General features: G+C 37.6%; 4 protein-coding genes and 1 non-coding gene across 5 annotated transcripts in view; 2 read left to right on the forward strand and 3 right to left on the reverse strand.

The window, feature by feature from the left end:
- The window catches only part of LOC101310880, a 1,534,871-nt gene that overhangs the window by 1,452,401 nt on the left and 64,469 nt on the right, over positions 1-18,001 (forward strand). The gene's annotated exons all lie outside the window — the stretch shown is intronic.
- TRNAT-AGU lies at positions 1,028-1,101 on the forward strand. The gene has a single exon. It is a non-coding gene; the product is annotated as a tRNA-Thr (tRNA).
- On the reverse strand, positions 1,294-2,676 carry LOC101292192 (myb-related protein Zm1-like). Its single transcript, XM_004293569.1, has 3 exons — positions 2,371-2,676; positions 2,100-2,229; positions 1,294-1,900 (listed from the first exon to the last, which is right to left on the reverse strand). Exons 1-3 carry the CDS (start codon positions 2,507-2,509, stop codon positions 1,390-1,392), a joined length of 780 nt encoding a protein of 259 aa, XP_004293617.1. The 5' UTR covers positions 2,510-2,676; the 3' UTR covers positions 1,294-1,389.
- LOC101311253 lies at positions 4,146-6,445 on the reverse strand. Its single transcript, XM_004293548.1, has 5 exons — positions 6,084-6,445; positions 5,725-5,788; positions 5,360-5,524; positions 4,843-4,908; positions 4,146-4,716 (listed from the first exon to the last, which is right to left on the reverse strand). Exons 1-5 carry the CDS (start codon positions 6,356-6,358, stop codon positions 4,525-4,527), a joined length of 762 nt encoding a protein of 253 aa, XP_004293596.1. The 5' UTR covers positions 6,359-6,445; the 3' UTR covers positions 4,146-4,524.
- LOC101306889 (nitric oxide synthase-interacting protein homolog) lies at positions 7,546-10,147 on the reverse strand. Its single transcript, XM_004293535.1, has 2 exons — positions 9,786-10,147; positions 7,546-8,501 (listed from the first exon to the last, which is right to left on the reverse strand). Exons 1-2 carry the CDS (start codon positions 10,022-10,024, stop codon positions 7,826-7,828), a joined length of 915 nt encoding a protein of 304 aa, XP_004293583.1. The 5' UTR covers positions 10,025-10,147; the 3' UTR covers positions 7,546-7,825.

Genomic DNA, 18,001 nt, shown 5'->3' on the forward strand with positions numbered 1-18,001 from the left:
AATTTAAATCCTATTAATTGAGTAATTTCATTATTCGAATTTCATAATGTGTCCGTAAGAAATTTTAAAACCATTAGAATTACAATTCCATGAATTTAAATTCTATTAATTAAGAATTTCATTATTTAGATTTCATGATGTAGAGTTTTAAAATGACAAGAATTTGTATTCAGACTAACCTTAGTTAATGGAATTGACAAATGACGCTTATTTTGTGAGGAATTCAAGTCGGGAATTTAAGCTCCTAAATTTCACGATTATTTTCCCGTGAAAATTGCTAATTCCACGGGATAAGTGTTCAAACGAGGGAAACCGTCCTAAGAAATTAAGAATTCATTATGTTTGATTAAATTCTCAGGAATTCACCCACATCCAAACACACCGTAAATATATACACCGCGCCAAGGCGCGGGTATAATTCTAGTGTCCCAAATAAGAAGCTAGCTAGGTAACAGTTTCTTTTGTAAGTGCAAGCAATCTTCTTGGGCTTTTTACCAAATGTGTTAGTTTTTTTCAGTGATCCAATTTCTCTCAGGAACTGGAAGTAGTGCCTTGAAACTGCCACCATGTTGTAAGATTCCCAGACTAGTTAGCAAGATTGCAGAACAAAAATATCTGAGATACCTCAACCTTTTGGAGAATTCAATGTTCTTTGCTTCACTGGGATGGTTAAACCACCAAGAGCTCTCTTCTTTATTGGCTCATTTGGAGGGTTTATAGTGAAAAGCAACAGGCAATGCTCCTAAAAATTCCTTACTTAGATGAGTTAGATGTAAGTCATGCTTTTTATGTAGCACCTTGTTGGGCATCAACGAAGGTCTGACAACATTTTATGCTATAGTGAATCTGGGTACTTCAGTTTGAAGATTATAATATTGAGGAACCAAAGCTGGGATTGAAATTGCTTGGCTTCGAATCAAAGGTTTTAGATTGGTTTCGGAAGAATACAAAATGGGAAGAGATGTTCAGAATTGTATAACCATTTTGAGCAGGTTAATCTAATAAAACTACAGTAAATCACCAACAAGCTTTCATAGCTCAGTTGGTTAGAGCACCCGTTTAGTAAGCGGGAGGTCCTGAGTTCAACTCTCAGTGAAAGCAGAATCTATTTTTCTTTTTGTTGTTTCTGTGCAATAAAATGAAGAACATATATGAGAAGCCAAAACTATCTACTATTCGCTAGTCCCCTATAGTGGGTGGTGCTTAAAATCAACATCCACACCCTCAAGCTTGGGGGTAATCCAGTTGAGAGGTATTCTAAAATACCCTCCCTTATAAAACAAAAACACCATTCTACTATTTCAATTTTTTTTATGCAATGTAATCATGCACATAAACACATTCCTACCAGCTCAGATTAAGTTACAGTTCCAGTGACAGAGAGTATCATCACATTCCATTTGTTTCATCAGATTGTACTCCTAAATTGACCCAATAATCACTCATAAGAACATGAGCATCATCACTATATGAACCACATGGAAATATTGGCTCTTGCTGCAGCCACACTTGATCAGCAGCAGTCGACAATGTAAGTCCTGCAGAATCTACAAACATAGCCTCGGAATCTTCCACCGCTGTTGATGTCACTTGAGAATGTGTCCACAAACTTTGAAGTTCACCAAATGTATCACAAATACTTTGCTGTTCTGTAATCTGGGGTTTGTGATCAATTTCATCAGCAATACCAGAACTTGATGGAGATAAGTTTTCTCTTGAAGTTTCCAACAGTGATGCTTTTGAAGCTTCCTCATCAACAAGAAAGGTTTCAGTTTCAGATGAAGTATTCTCCACTCTGTTGGACTTGTCATTGTTGAGGCGCTTTTTCAAGTGGGTGTGCCAGTAATTCTTGATCTCATTGTCTGTCCTTCCAGAAAGTTTTGCTGCAATAACAGACCATCTTGAACACACAAACAAGAAGAAATAGCAATCTCATCAATTCTTGTGTAGAAAATATAGCATAAACAATATAACTCAAATGGTTGGTAAATTGGTATTACCTCCATACATAATAAGTTACTTGACTAACAGGTTATAACACTGGTTCCTAGTTCCTCCCAAATAGTTTTGCATATACAAATTGGATTTCTAGTAATTACCTATTTCCAATTTTCTGTTGCAATTTGATTATGGTTTCCTCTTCTTCCCTGCTGAAGTTTCCACGCTTAATATCCGGCCTCAAGTAATTTACCCAACGAAGTCTACAACTTTTCCCAGATCTTGCCAGACCTAATATAATTGAGGCAGAGGAAAGACCAGGTCAGTACTTGAGTTCCAAGCAAGCATAATATTCCTCATTGACAGCAAAATGTAAATGCCAGAAACAAAGAGAAAGTAACCAAAAAAATGAAGGTTGTGCAGTTTACTTACCAGCAGGTTTAGGCATCTGACTCCAATTCCAAATACCATATCTTTGAATGTATGCTACCAACTTGTGATCCTCATCAGGACTCCATGGCCCTTTCTTCAATCTCTTCTCATCACACTGCTGAGTACTACCCCTCACCATTTTCCCACAGAAATATCTGTCTCAGAGTTTCAAGTTCTCATTGTTATGTCAACATTGCCTAGCTAAATGATCACAAATACTGTATTAAGCGTGTTGGCAAGTCTAAATTCTCCCATAAATGGGAAGCTTTTCAAAGACTAAGCATTCTTATTCAAGAAAAGGGTCCCTTCCAAATATTTACTTTAAAGAATCTTAAGTTTGTAAGCTGGGAATTTATATTTGGTTTTAGAAGCAAACAATGCAAAGTCAGTCAAGGTAGCTATCACATAATTAAGTCGTACATGTAAGAAGACAGAGATGTAATTAACTAAGACTCTGATAGTCTGATAGGAGTATTAATTTGAAATGCAAGGATGGGTTAACCTATTTACTAATATCATTACTAATCACAATAAATTTAGAGAATTACATGGAAAAGAATATTTGGGGCGATCAACATGAGGAAAATATGTTGGATTTTTCTCCATTTTATGCCTGAGATATTTTCTTTTCAATGCATAAGTGGTCATTTTCTGGGTGCATGAAAAGTGGTCAAAGATGTTCAGCAGTTGAGCTTGATGAACTTCCTTTGTAGCTTTAGTCAAAAAGAGCACGCAAGCTCATTTTGATGTATTGTGTATACATATGAAACCTTATTATATATATGCTCATTCACAGATGTTTAACAAAATTTATGTATCAATGTGACACACAATCTGTCTCTTTTTATTATGTAGTTACGTAAGAAGCATATTTTTTTTTATGAAGTACAAAATGTTTTTAGGATGACTATGATCAATGAGCTTTTGTCAACGAAACTATTTATGTCTTGGCCATAGTAGATGTTTTTCTTGTATGACTTTTATTTTCTCCAAAACTGTTTTTTTGTCTAGATTTTCCTATCATCCGTCATCCGTGTAACACAATTCCTTTTGGTTATAATATACACAAGTCTACAAAGATACTAAGTCTATGTAATGACAAACAGTACATCAAAATAGAATTTGACAGACTCATAATTCTAAAACACGAGGAATCGATGGCCACTACTTGCATATATAAAATCTAAGTCCACACTCAACATGCAGCATAGTAGTATATTAAACTTGTCGCACTCAGAAGCTAGAGTTAACAGAGACTGACTATTGGACATGCAGTTCTGCACTTGCATTGTTTAAGCTGGAGATGAAGAGGATGATGTTGCATTGTTTACACAGATTCGTATTAATCATTTCCAGTCATATTTTAGTGCCCATTTGAGGAAGAGTTTCATGTTTTTTCAACGAGGTAGAAAAATCAACAATGGGTGCGTATCCCATGTTGAGATATCGTATGATCTTCTTAATATAATTAAACATGTAATTATGCACTAAATATGCACCCTACTGAAAAGTCAGCCCAGTTGCTACTTGCTACATTCTTTGCTGCAATATAAGCCCTCTCCTTCCAAACTCCCAACCCAGATGAAAGCGTGATTGAACCATGAAATCCTCTAGCAATGCATTTTGTAAAGACATCCAGCCATCTGTAGTGTATAAGAAAGTAGCCAAGACAATTGAGGCTTTGCGGTACTGAATCCCAATAGATGCTAATTCACACTCGTGTCAAAATCCGAATAGATGTTATTCAATCCCAAAGACATAAAACAGAGAGCATAAGATGAGGAATATTTATCATTTCATTGAATAAAGGATACGATAACGTATTGATCATAACATGTTCTACAACAACACAAGTCTACAGAACTCGGGTCTATCTAAAAAACCCACATGTATGTACATACACATAGTTACTCATCCCATAACTTAAGAGTAGATCGCCTTCCATCTCTGGAAACTCCGCATGCAATCACCAGGTGGAGGAGTGAACTCAAGCTCTAGTTCCCAATCACAACTACAGCAAATCTTGAATGGAAAAAAGTTTGGACTCCATGGTTGATTTCCCTTCCTTGGGGAAGAAACCGAATGGGGATATGCAACTTTGAATGATACTCAGGTCAATTTCTCAATGGAGGGTCAATGACCAGCTTGTTAAACTCATGAATATGTACTAGCAGCTGGACTTTTTTGCGTGTTGCAGAGGTCGGGAGACTTGATTGACACAAGAGTAGGTGGTTGGAGCTCAAAGAAAGATTTTCCTCCTTCTCCAAGGCTGCCTATATATATTGTATCTCCCCTACCGTGCCAGGTGCCATCTTGGACATTGTTCATCTCTAATGTTCTGGCTTCCTGCTCACAAAACAATAATACTATTTATGAGCTTCCAAGAATAAGAAGCTTGCCAAACTTTATGCCAACGTTTACTTTTAATTTTGGAACCTATCCAGAGTGTATGGGTCAGAGAAGTGATAATACCTGAGATAATGTGCAGCATGGACAGACAAGGTGGTAGAGGCAATCATCCACGGAACTCTCATTACCCTGGAAAGAATAACATTAACATTGAATGTTTGTTAGTTCAGGTGTAAACATGAAAGACAACAATCAGAATAACACCAACATTCAAACATAGCAAAAGCTCCTAACAGAGTACCAAAATGACAATAGAACATTTTACATACCAAAAAACTACATGATTAGGCAGTTCAAATGGACTTGAAACTATTAATGGATTCATGATATGCTTTCCAAGATGATCACCACATTGCTTTATATCATACAGCATATTTTCCCACATTTTCCTTATTTTTTACAACTAATGTAGCTTTCAAATGCCTAACAACCACTGAAGTGCATTGATTTACACCCTAATATATGAGTTAAGGAGAGAAGACATGATGAATATGACGAAATTACTAATGTTAGACAGTTAGACCAAACATGATTGCTAGCAAGCAATGAACACAATGACAGACAAAGAGAGAGTGCTTACCCTTATGTTAAATTTGTTTCTTATCTGTGTACGGAAGTACCCCAAATACGTCCCCAGTGTAATGGTGAAAGCAACCACCAGATATACAAAGCAGCGCTTCTTGGTGATAATAAACGCAACGCAGTTGAGAAGGATGCTGGCGACAAGGATTAAATGAAGAGAACCCTGCAAAACAACATACCAATATTCAAAATCTATCTAAACAATCCTGCTCTATAACCTATCATCAGATATGAAACAAAGTGAAACTAGACAGCTCAATCAACTCGGTACAACATATGACCTCTCTCACTGAACTCCAAAACTTCGACTCAAAGATTTCAACTTTGATCACCGCACTAAAGGATGACGGAAAAGAAACAAACCTGTAAAAAGCAAGGACCAAACCCAGCTCGCTTCATGTTCTTCCCAAATGTATAGCACGGACAGCTGCAGCATCATCAATCACACTGTTAGTAAACAACACAGTCAAACAATTCTCATTCTCAAAATGTCGAACCGGATTCCACAAAGAGTCCAACTATTTAGTCAAGTATCAAGTCAATGAGCCTTCCTATTCAATCCATTCCATACACAAAAGTATTGACCTTTTTTCTTCTTTTGAGTTTTGACCAATTCTAATCAACTAAAAATAGAAACACCTTCAATTCCAAAATCAATACTTTCGCCGGAAAAGTCGAATTCCGGCGAGAAATTAATCAGAGAAAAGAGAGAGACAACAGACCAAGCCGATTCGAGAGCGACGCGGCGATCTTCGAAGCAATCTAGGAGCTCACCCTCCCACATCCTAAACACGCCGCCCAATTCCGCAGCCTCAGCTTCATCTCCGCCGTCGAAGCTCTGAAACTTGGCGGCGGACTTTCCCTGGGTCTGTAAGGCGACGGTGGAGCAGAGCATGTCGAAATCCAACACGGCCATTCCTCCGTCGTCGACAAGCCTCTCCGTCTCCTCCGCCGCCGCCTCGTCCTTGTTCAGCTGCTGCTTCTCCAAATCCCCCATTTTTTTTTGGCTTATCAAAAATCCCAAAACCCCAAAAAACCTGAAACGAATTTTAGGGTTTCGTTTCTCTCTCTTTCTCTCTCTCTCTGAAACGAAGAAGCTTTTTGGGTTTCTGAAAATATTTAAACTGTTTGTTGGTGGCGGATGAATGATTGTCTGTTACGAATCGGGTCGGGTCGTATACGGGTATATTTGGCGGGGTGTGTATAAACGGGGTATATTTGGTTAACCACCAAATATAACGGTCTTCATGCACACTCTCTTGTTTATTCTTTAGGTTGGTTTTACTTGCTTGTTTTTCTGTTGGGATTTTTAACTTGGTTGGTTGGTTGTCTGGTATAGCAAACCTCAACCATTTTAGTAGAAAACAAACAATTTCATCATTATTATTGTATACATGTTAGAGAAATCAATGTTACGGTAGAATCATATGACAAGCCTTACGTGTTTTTATACATGTCTCATAGAGATGACGAGAACTATAGATTCGATTCGTTGTCTAACAAAAAAAAAAGTAAGGGTTTACGTTGATTGGTTTTCTAGTTATAAAGGAACGAGTAAACTAATTAACTAACTAGGAAAATGTACCTAGATTTCGTCCGATTTAACTTTACAGTTAACACTATACCTGGTTAAGAAGTAAATGTGATTCAGACACTAGCATATACGATACATTTCTTTTGTCCTGATCATATGGCATCTCAATTATGGTCGGTACACCCTAATACCATCATTTCAACCAGCCAAACGATCATTCTCTTTTTCTAAGAAACAAATTTGTGATAATACTAAATAATGACAAGAATACAAACTTTACGATCCACAAAAGTGATAAAACAGACAGACGCCGAATAAAATTCGGTCGACGTTTGTATTTTAAGATTAGGAATCAATCTTAGTTTGCATTAGGGAAATAAAGAATGAGTCTAATGATGATGACAGGCAAAGAATAAGGTATTACACAGAGCAAGTTAGCCACAGCCCCCACCCAGCATACCTTGAGCTGTAATCTGCATTATCATTAATCAAAAACCATAATGCATTATGCACCAGAAGGCAGAAACAGAGCCTTATGGTTGCTCTACCATATTATTCTATGATGAGTCATATGACACATCCCTTGCTTGAGGGGACCATAATGCTGGATCATGGCTGTTGTGGATTTCATCATATGGATAAGCACACGATAAAGGGGTTCTAATATCCAATCTCTCTCAAAGTCTCAACCACCCCACATGAAAGGTCTTCGAGAGATAAGGGTAAACAAAATCGAAGAGAAAAACCTCATTTAGAAATGCAGCACTAGCGAAAATGTCAAAAGCAACAACAAATGTTGTAGGTATTGCACAAATCAAAGTTACATATAATGATTTCCTAATGTTTTTGTCCGTAAAACGCCACAACAAAAGCAAAAGGAAGGATGAGATACAGTCGCTGCGGAGGCACAGACCTGTAGAAATTTGGAAGTCAAGTTTTCACTGCGGGTCTCACTAACCCGAGACCTGAACCGCTCCCCAAATGCTTGAAATCTTTGGCTTCAAGATCATCGTCGTGGCCAGCAAAGCCAGTCCCTCCTTTTTTCAGGTTCACCATGTTTCTCTCTTTACACCCTTTATTGCAAACAAGACAAACCTTATCTACAGGTATGAACTTATCAGCACACTTCTTACAGAAAACGTGACCACATGAGCTAAGAGCCACAAGTGACAATGTGTTTGTTAATGTAACCTTGCAGCTTGGACAGATATATGTCTTGTCCAGAGGCGTTGATTTCTTCTCGTCGTTTATGTCTTCAGTGAAATGGACAGGGAAAAGAGACTTCAGCTTTAGTTTCTCGCTACCTTCTGGACAGGTTGTGCATTCAGGGGGAGCAGCCACTTTAACAGGAGCTTCTGGTGTAGCAGAAGGCAGCCAAAATGCCTTCATTGTCCGAAGCGCCTCTTCTTCATAAGAAGTCACCTTCACACTATTTGCCCCATGAAACCCACCCTTATCCTGGTCCTGGTTTCTATCATTGTAGTGCGGTACTGCACCATGGTTTTGCTGATCGAAAGACTCAAGCTCTCTGGCTTTCTGTTGCCTTAACCTCTCTTCTTCATCTTCCTTCTCTTGCTTCTGCTGACTATTATGTGCCACTTGCTTTCTGCAAAGTGGAAGAAGCAACATCTTCAGATAAACCACACAATATCCCCAAGCCAAGCTTGGTACCATAGTTAGCCTTAAGACACCAAAATATAATCAAGATTTACCAAACTACAAAACTAGGAACCCCCAATTACAATTTTTTCTTGATGTACATCAATAAAACTAGATCACAAGCAGAATGTTTCTCGCATTGAGGAATGGTTTTTTTTCTTTTCGTCTGTGGGTTAACCTAACAGCTGTATATGAGACTGCCAAAGGGAAGGCAGTAATAACAGCACAGAAAGCACACAAAATGTTGCAAAATAACTAATAGCATGCACAGAAAGGATATGACCTGACATACTAGCACACGTATGAAAGTCTACCAAAATTTGGTTTCCAATAACGGCAAGCCATTTGATAATTCACTTTCTCAATAACACCCACCAAGAACCCCTAAATACCAAAGATCCACAGAATTGCACCTAATTTAGTAACCATATTCACCATTAAGGGAGAATATGATTGAATACCTGGAACAAAAATCCAGATTGATTTGAATAACATCCATTAGGGATCTATATCCCACAACCATTTTAGTAGCTACACAAAGTAAGTAACCAAACATGCAAGGACGAGCTTTTGTTATACTACAATCCGCATTCAGGGAACCTGCATTCTTAACCCATTAGAATAGTACACCATCCTCGAAAGCCTAAACCTCTACGGAAATCTCAAACTCATAACGTTTCACTCAAACCTGGAAGCTTTAGGCTACAGATTTATAAGAAATCTATCATCTCAGGGACCACCAACAAACAGGAAAAGAAAAAAAAAAAAAGACTTGAAAAATGAAAACATCAAACTTAAATTCAAATCCTGATCACATTGAACAATAACAAACAACAAATTGGTACTTAAGCTCTGAATTTATCCACGATTCCTTTTTTAGGGAAGACCTCAATATACCAAAAACATTACGCGCCTATTGAAATAGCACATTAGAATCTGTGTTTCAAAGCAGCATGAGGCCTCTACCAATCTCACTCAGATTCTAGTCAACTGTGCCTAAAATCTCAGTCTAAAATAGTCAATTCCACTAAATTTCAACCAAAGCTGGAAACTTTAGACTCCAAACTGATTACCCATATCACCCAAAAACCCTAAAATCTTAGCATCCCAAAAAGAACAAATCTTTTACCACACCACAACCAATGAGCCGAAAACCCAATACAGCAAAATCAAATTCACATAGAAGCAAACAAGGAATTGGGTTATACAGCGATGGAAAAATCGAGGGTACCTATGGATGTCCTTCTTCTGAGAAAGCAAGCATTCGAGAATGCATTCCTTGCAGAAGACATGGCCTTTCTGGCAGCTCATGGGGTCGATGAAGGGCTTCAAGCAGAGGCAACAAGCATCGAAGGGTTTAATGGAGTCTCTGCCGAGTCTCTCCCTCTGGGTCCCATAACCGAGCTTCCGCTTCTCGTCATATGTGAAGAACGCGAGGTCGTTGTTGTTCTTGGAGTGTCTCTGAGGCATGTTTGATGTCTCTGAGAGATGAAGAAGATGATGATTTAGCTTATGGTGGGGATTTGGGGAGTCTGCAGGTCTTTGATTTTCCGGGATTGGAATTTGGGGATTTTGAATAAGAGACAGATGCAGATGGCTGATTGCGGAAGCAGCCGACCCGTTATTTATATATAGGTTGGGCCACGTACGGGATTCGATTTGGAAATAGATCCGACCCAATAAAAACGACTACGATACAAAGTTGATAGTTATTAATTTCTTATACACAAACACAACGATCACCGATTCTCACCAATTTACAAAAATATATCTGATCTAGAAAGTTATGTCACCATTGTTGTCATCCATATAAATAGTTTGCATCCCTCGTCTGCCAAGTGATCAAGACCTAATCACAAATACCAAAATTATATGATACAATAACAATTTCAGTGAAACTCCAAATTATATTGAATCAACTTTAACCAGCAAAATTCAAATAATTTTAGTCATCCTCTTTAACATTCTATTCAATTTTTTCTAATATCTCATATTCGTAAAGAAAAATCCATTTACATATCATAAGGGTAATCATGATTCATATATTTATACTTTTTTCTAATTTCTAGTAGATATTTAAGTCTTAAATTTCATCGACATGTCTGACTTCGTTCATCCTCAAATAGAACACTTTCATGTCAATAATCATGGTCATAAGAGAAACATGACTTATAACTTCATACATATCTTCTTGTGCATGTATCGATTTGCACTATTCTATCCTAGCTACGACGCTATCAATCCTACGGATGATAAGATATTTCTTTATTATCTTTTTTTTTAATTACCTAATTATCATTATTTTTGAGATAATAATTATCAAATTATACCAAAAAAAAAAAAAAAAAACTAAAGCTTGAACATTTTCACCTGCACAGTGATCCTGTGACATTGACAGTCTTCTTCTTCCTCACTCTCACTCAAAAACCTCAGCTTCCTTCTCTCTCTCTCTCTCTCTCTCTCTCTCAATCAAACCAAACCTCGATGGCTTCTCCGATAAAGAGCCCATCATCTTCAGAACCAGAGCGCCACCACTCCGCCTCCGCGATCGTCGTCCAACCCACCTCCCCGCGCTTCCCTCCCACCGGCACCCCCACCTCCGGTGCCCAGCGCCGCATTGGCATCGCCGTCGACCTCAGCGACGAGAGCGCCTTCGCCGTCACCTGGGCCGTCCAGAACTACCTCCGCCCCGGCGATGCCGTCGTCCTCCTCCACGTCCGCCCCACCTCCGTCCTCTACGGCGCCGACTGGGGCGCCACCGACGTCTCCGTCCCTTCCGACGAGGCCTCCCAGCAGAAACTCGAGTCCGATTTCGACCGCTTCACCGTCACCAAAGCCAACGACCTCGCCAAGCCTCTCGGCGAGGCCAAGATCCCGTTCAAGATCCACATCGTGAAGGATCACGACTTGAAGGAGCGGCTCTGCTTGGAGGTCGAGCGGCTTGGTCTGATCGCCGTCATTATGGGCAGCCGGGGCTTCGGAGCCACGCGGCGGAGCTCCAATGCTAGGCTCGGCAGTGTTAGTGACTACTGTGTGCACCACTGCGTCTGTCCGGTCATTGTCGTTAGATTCTCCGATGTGGAGGACGGAGACGACAATGCCGTAAAGGTTTATGAAGAGGAGCCGGAGTTCCATGACGCTTTGGATAAAGGTCAGCATTCATATGCATAGTATATGATTTAGTATTAGTTGATTATGGTGAAAATTTAATTGACTTGTGGTTCAAGTTTGGTGCTTGGAGGTATAGTTCACTCAGCATTTGATGGTTAGGGGGGTGTATTGTATTTAGATTTATACATACTTATTTCAATCAACAGACTTTTCGAAATGTCTACTGACTCTTTGAAAAGTTCATAGACTTTCACTGATTTCTTAAAACCATCGATTTTTAATCACAGACTTTCACTGATTTATGAATATAAATGACTTATGTAGATTTCTCAATACTTACAATTACAGAATTCAATGAAAAACACAAATGAAACCGATTATAAGTTTTTATTGTTCATCTATCTAATTTCGATGCATTCAGTTGCAATATTTGATTGAGATACATAAACATAGGTGACGCAAAAGATTATATTAACTTATATTACCAACACGCATACTTGTACGTAAATCAAGGACTACTTGACGCATGTTCTAAAGTGGGATATTAGATGTTCACATTCATGTACGCAATTATATAATACATGATCATGTAATTCTAGAATCAAGAGTTAGTAGACAGAGGAAGTGTCATTTCATTTTTGGATCTAGAACAAATACGTTCAAGAGACAAGAGAATTAATGATACCCACCAGAAAGACTAATCCAATCCATAATAATATTTAGGTTATCGAGGGTTCTAAAGCATCACAATTGAAGACAAGAAAAATATTAACATTCAATAAACATTGAAAAGAATAGGTAGAAGAACGTTAATAACATAGAATATTATAAAAAGGAAAGAAAAAAAGAAAGATGATGTATCGCAGGATCAACCTATTCATATGTAAAGAGAAAGTCTATCGTAGACTTTTCCAAATCTTTGCCTTGGTGGATGGAAAAGTATTAGAGTTTGGTGTGTGTAATTTACACTACAAAGTCCATAGTTATCCATGAGTTACTAATTCCATAAGAATGAATGACATTTTGAAAACTTCTATTCATTTTAAAAAGTCTTAATTGAATACCCCTGGACTTTGGTGGAATTCATAATGATTTTTTAAAATCTAGTTGAATACACCCAGACTTTGATAGATTTTGACTTTGATAGATTTTTAAAAGTCTGAATTGAATACACCTAGACTTTCAAATTCTATAGACTTCTTCAAATCTTCCACTAATTCCACATACTTACTGATGGTGCATTGGATTTGATCCTAGTTTACGTTTACTAATCTAGAAACCCTCGGTAATACTATAGTTTTAAATAAATTGTTTGGCACCCGTTAGACAGAAATATTTTGTCGAATGGTTTCGTGTTTTGGGAAGTAAGTTAAACGTGAGAGTCATGCACCTTCTTATCGCCTTTCATTATGTTTGTTGAATGGTTTTGTGGTTGAGGACGTACATATGTTAGAGGACATCAATTTAACAGGAGCATGAATAGTATAACCTACCGTTGATAGTTCCCACAACAAGTAGGCAGAGTTGGCTTGGTATACCTAATCTGAATTATGGAGTGACTTGATCAGCATTTAGCAAATTGAAACTTCCAAGTTTTTGTTTGCTTAAGTTATTGTATCAGTACAGTTATGGAATGCTTGGGCAGCTCTTCTACATGCCAGGTATGGTGATAGACATTCTTAAATAGGGAAAATTTTAATGTCTGATTTTTTGGAGGAGCTTTCAAGTGGTTTGGCATTCCCTTTTCTTTTCCTTCTTTTTTCTTGGTATCTTGAATATTGACAAGTCTGTTTGCTCAAACAGTAGTTTGGATGGTGTGTTTACTTCTGCAACAATCTACCCTTTTGGCAACCAACATTCCTGTTATTCAATATTCCAACTACCAAAAAAAAAAAAACAATTCTAACTACAAATAAAAGAACTTATATGTTGTTGCCAGAATAAAACAAAGTATAAGGTGCTCCAAATAAGTTAGTGTACAAGTGCAATAAATTAAACTCGGAAATTGGATGCAGCCAACAGTCTAGTATTTATAGGAGCGGGCCTTGCTGGTGCTTCATACTTTCAGATACCTACTGCCAGTTGGGGAAGTTGTTTAAGTATCCCAAGGTAGATATAAATGTGTAACTTAACTTGTACTACTTTCCGTGCTGTTATGTGGGTAGCAATTTAAAGTCTCCTTTATGATGTGTTTAATCTGCTAGAAACTAATGATGTAAGAACCACTGCACAAGAGATTTATGAATCATGTTGATGTTAGGTAAGTGTTTGATGAGTGATTGAATCCTACCCAGTACATTCTATGTATTTTTATTGTGATTTAAAGGTAGATGTTGTTAAATTGGATAGTTATCTTCTCCAAGGCATTTCCTGGTTCATTTCAGCAAACCTGTCAACCTCCTTTGCCCTGGTAGGTTCTATAAGCAGAATGATGAAATGTGTAGATCATACATGTTCATCCCAGTAATCTGGATATATGCCAATATTTCTGTCATATTTACAAACACAATGTACTATACTTCGAGTCATAGTTCTTGGGGACCTTATTTTTGGAACCATTTCCTTCACTGAAACCATCCAAATCGCAACAATTCAAAGGAAAAAAAAAAAAAACCTTGTTGTCAATTGTCATACCCAATTATCCATAGAAACCTTTTATCAATGATTGTGTTGAAGCTTCATGGTGCATTTCATATTTCATGCCTTGCAGATACGGATAAGGTTCGTTGAAAAGGTAGAGATGGTGAAGCGCATTCGGATGTTTATCAAGTACTCCTGGTTCGTGTGTAATCATGTCGTCATGTTGTATGGAAAAGTTTGGCAGTAACCAAGTCTACTGATCTTTGTTTCAACCGCTTTTTCACAGCGTTGCCGTATGTTTATGAAGCTCGGGGATGTTGATGAATAATGGATGATTTCAATTTCAATCTTGTTCCTTTTCACCTTTCTGAGTATAAAAAATGCAAATGAAGTAGATGGTTATGATCTTATGATAACAATTCATAAGTTGGGTCTATGAAGATTGCCTAATCTTATTACTTTGATAGCTTTATGGGTATAATGCTTGGTCCCTGATGTTAAGATTCCATTGTTTTGGCAAATCATGTAAGCAAAATGCAGGAAGACCGTCATTCTTGTAAGTTTAGATAGAGAACAAAAATACAAAAGGCTTGAGCTTTGTCCATGTAAAACGTGGGGCATATATATAAACGGCCACAATTCCAGGTTCTAGATGGGCTGACAGAGAGGAAGATCTCAATTCAAAGCTGGCATGCACAACAAATAGATCAAAAACTGTGCAGACCTTTGTTTTGGGGAAACAAGAATCCAAATCTCTCACATCTCCACAGGTGTTGAAATTTTCAATCGGATGGACCATAGCCACATAAATCATCATGGTCTCCCCTCTACAGGCAAACAATTTCACACCAGGACTAGTGAGCTCTGGGCCCTTCTTGATTCCTTCCATTAAAGCTTAATGTTAGTTTAGAAGTAGCTTTCTTATTCATCGCTAATCAATTTGTAAGTAAATGATTATACTAATTCGAAGAGTTATGGTAAGCACGTGAACATGTCCCAAGAGCCCCCACCTCCCATCCTTTCGGTTTTTGGGATTTACACTAAGAGTATTATTCCAAACATATTATGACTTTTAAGGTATTCGAACTTCAAACTTTTAGTAGCTAAAAATGTTGATGGTTCGATCAAAACATAAAAGACTTGTTATAGTAGAGTTTCACAATAGCAAACAATCCTCCCTTCCTGAATCTAGTAACAACCTGCTTGAAACAAACCTCCCCAGTTTGATCCAATACTCCCCTTATAATAATCAGAATACATCAATCTATGCCACATTCTCTTGTTGTTGAGTATAGACAATACTATTTGACTTATGTATTACTCATCTTTAAAACATATTAAATCTCAGCCTAACATGGTAGACAAAGTGAAGCAGGAAGCCATTACTTAATGTCAAATCATGCTACTTGCCAAATTGCTGGACAGTTAACCAGTGGCTTTTCATGCATATGAAACAATGAACACTATTACCACCATAGATCAGAGCTTAATTTCTGCTTGTTTATTTTCTGAGACCCCACTTATTATCACTCAATCACTTAATCCATAGGTGGAGGAAAATTAGCACTAATGGATTTCTTACAGAGTATGCTGGTTGGAGAACTTTGATTTCTGCACTAATCTCAAATGGGGTGGTCTAGATTGAGCTCCACCACCCATTGATTCCACCAAAGACTAATGTTAAGTACAATAATCAAAGAAAAGCAAAGCAATATGTCATTTATACAGATGATGATTTGCTGAAAAGATGAAATTGTGAGAACTGAGTAGGATTGTAAGGATCCAAATGAAATGGAAGTTAAAAGCTTACAATGACTTAAAGACAAAGAAAATTAACCTTAGTAAAGTGTTCATCCATCAAGTTCTCGAATTAAATTTGGTTCTTCACTTGTTGCTTCCTTCATTCATTCTGGGTCGAACTTTTCAAGATATCGGTTCCAGTACTGCAGCAGTTCTCATCTTTCTGTTATTAAAGATGATCGGAGAAGGAGATACAGGATCTGCAAGATCTTTAGATGAAGAAATCGCGAACTTGGTGTGCATTGTAGCGCCTGCGCTTACATGGATATGATGATCTTGATCTTGACAAGCTTTCATGGCAACATTCTTCATCACTTAAAGAGCTTGAGTCTGGTGGAGTAGAGGAGCTAGATGACCATGGAACAACTTGATTCCCTTCATCATCATCAGCATTACCACCATCATCATCATTAGCACCATTTTCACCTCCATCATGATCATCATTATCTTCTCCGATGCTATTTTCTTCTTCTTCTTTTTCTCCTCCATCTTCATCATCATCACGTTCTTCGTCTTCTTCGTTTCTGGACTCCTTGTTTGAAACACAATTCTCACAAACTGAAACAGTATTAGGACCAAGCTTGGGTCCACAGGCATTCCATGGAGTTAGAGATTGACAGACATGGCATAGCAGAGTCCTTGAATGCTTGGCCACCAAGAAGTTTGCACCATGAACCTTGATGTCACAATCCCAACATAAACTAGCTTGATCTGATTCACAGTACATCTTTGCCGCAGAGTCACACAACTCACACTTCTTCATTTCTCTCCCTCTCTCTCAATTTGATTCCTCAAGCAGATCTCTTTAATTTGTCTGTGTTTTTAAGCCCTGAAGTGTTTCTGTGCATGTGTATATATAAAGGAAGAGAATTGGAAAACATGGTGCAGGACATTTATATTCAAAACCAGCCCCTGTTTTAGTTTTTCTAAGAGAAGGATTAAACTTTATTTTATATAGTTTTTTTTTTCTTTTTCTGAAAGGTATTGTATATAGTTTGTTTCCTTCAAAAGAGGGAGAAAGAAAATGCATCAGTCACTATCACTCATCACTCCTTAAGTACGGGTTATTTTATTGCCAAGAGAGAAAAAGATAGAAGACAATACAAGGTAAAGCCTTGGAGATATAATACATACAACTCATACACGTACAATATTATTGGTTTGAAAACAAATTATAAAGAAACTGCATATGTAACAAGTGGATGTGATATCAAATTATCAATAATACGATTACGATTACGATTACGGTTACGGTTACAATTCTAATTAGCTTTACGATTACTTTTATACTACTTTTGTCACATATGTAGTACAACGATGTCGTTCGTCATCAAGTCACATCTTAGTTATTGCTCAACATAAATGTGTTTTTGTATCTTATTATCTTTTATTAATTTTCCATTATAAATATGTCTTCTGTGCATGTTGCTATGCTTTATTGTTTTCACCATGTACTCCTCAGTTATCATTCCTCAATTATCATTTAATATAGCTTTTCGTCTTCTCTTAAAGAAAAATACAAACAACATTTCAAGAAAGTCTCTTTTAGAAACTCGCAAAGCTTGAGTGTAAAAATTCACAACAGTACTTGTACATACCTATACTTAAAGAGCTTTCAATCGTATGGTAATAGTAAAAGAAGAACCCAAAATGTATTGTATGAAAAGTCGATAAATAGTTGCAACAACAATGAGGCTAAGGATATTTACAACTTTTGTTGGTATACTGGATATAAATCATAGAATTAGGTGATGAAATGTTAAAAACTGTTGAGCATGCACCACTTAAAATTTGACACATCCTACGCCATTATGGGCATCGTACCCATTGTTTCTCTTCCAGAAAGTACCCACATCCCTATGAATTTAGGACACATACCAAGTCCAATAATGGAAACTGGAAAGAACCGGACAACTTAGAAGGTACACAGGCGTCTGAATTATTGCAGTCAACTAG

The sequence above is a fragment of the Fragaria vesca genome, linkage group LG3 (assembly GCF_000184155.1).
Source record: "Fragaria vesca subsp. vesca linkage group LG3, FraVesHawaii_1.0, whole genome shotgun sequence".
In the NCBI taxonomy this organism is placed as follows: domain Eukaryota; kingdom Viridiplantae; phylum Streptophyta; class Magnoliopsida; order Rosales; family Rosaceae; genus Fragaria; species Fragaria vesca.

Excerpts from the sequence above, each read along its gene's own strand:
- LOC101292192 (XM_004293569.1), bottom strand. The coding sequence starts at position 2,509 with ATGGTGAGGGGTAGTACTCAGCAGTGTGATGAGAAGAGATTGAAGAAA. Across the intron at positions 2,230-2,370 it reads TCAGATGCCTAAACCTGCTG|GTCTGGCAAGATCTGGGAAA; the intron begins GTAAGTAAACTG and ends CAATTATATTAG. Across the intron at positions 1,901-2,099 it reads CAACAGAAAATTGGAAATAG|ATGGTCTGTTATTGCAGCAA; the intron begins GTAATTACTAGA and ends TGTGTGTTCAAG.
- LOC101311253 (XM_004293548.1), bottom strand. The coding sequence starts at position 6,358 with ATGGGGGATTTGGAGAAGCAGCAGCTGAACAAGGACGAGGCGGCGGCG. Across the intron at positions 5,525-5,724 it reads TTGGTCCTTGCTTTTTACAG|GGTTCTCTTCATTTAATCCT; the intron begins GTTTGTTTCTTT and ends GTTGTTTTGCAG. Across the intron at positions 4,909-5,359 it reads GAAACAAATTTAACATAAGG|GGTAATGAGAGTTCCGTGGA; the intron begins GTAAGCACTCTC and ends TATTCTTTCCAG.
- LOC101306889 (XM_004293535.1), bottom strand. The coding sequence starts at position 10,024 with ATGCCTCAGAGACACTCCAAGAACAACAACGACCTCGCGTTCTTCACA. Across the intron at positions 8,502-9,785 it reads CAGAAGAAGGACATCCATAG|AAAGCAAGTGGCACATAATA; the intron begins GTACCCTCGATT and ends TCCACTTTGCAG.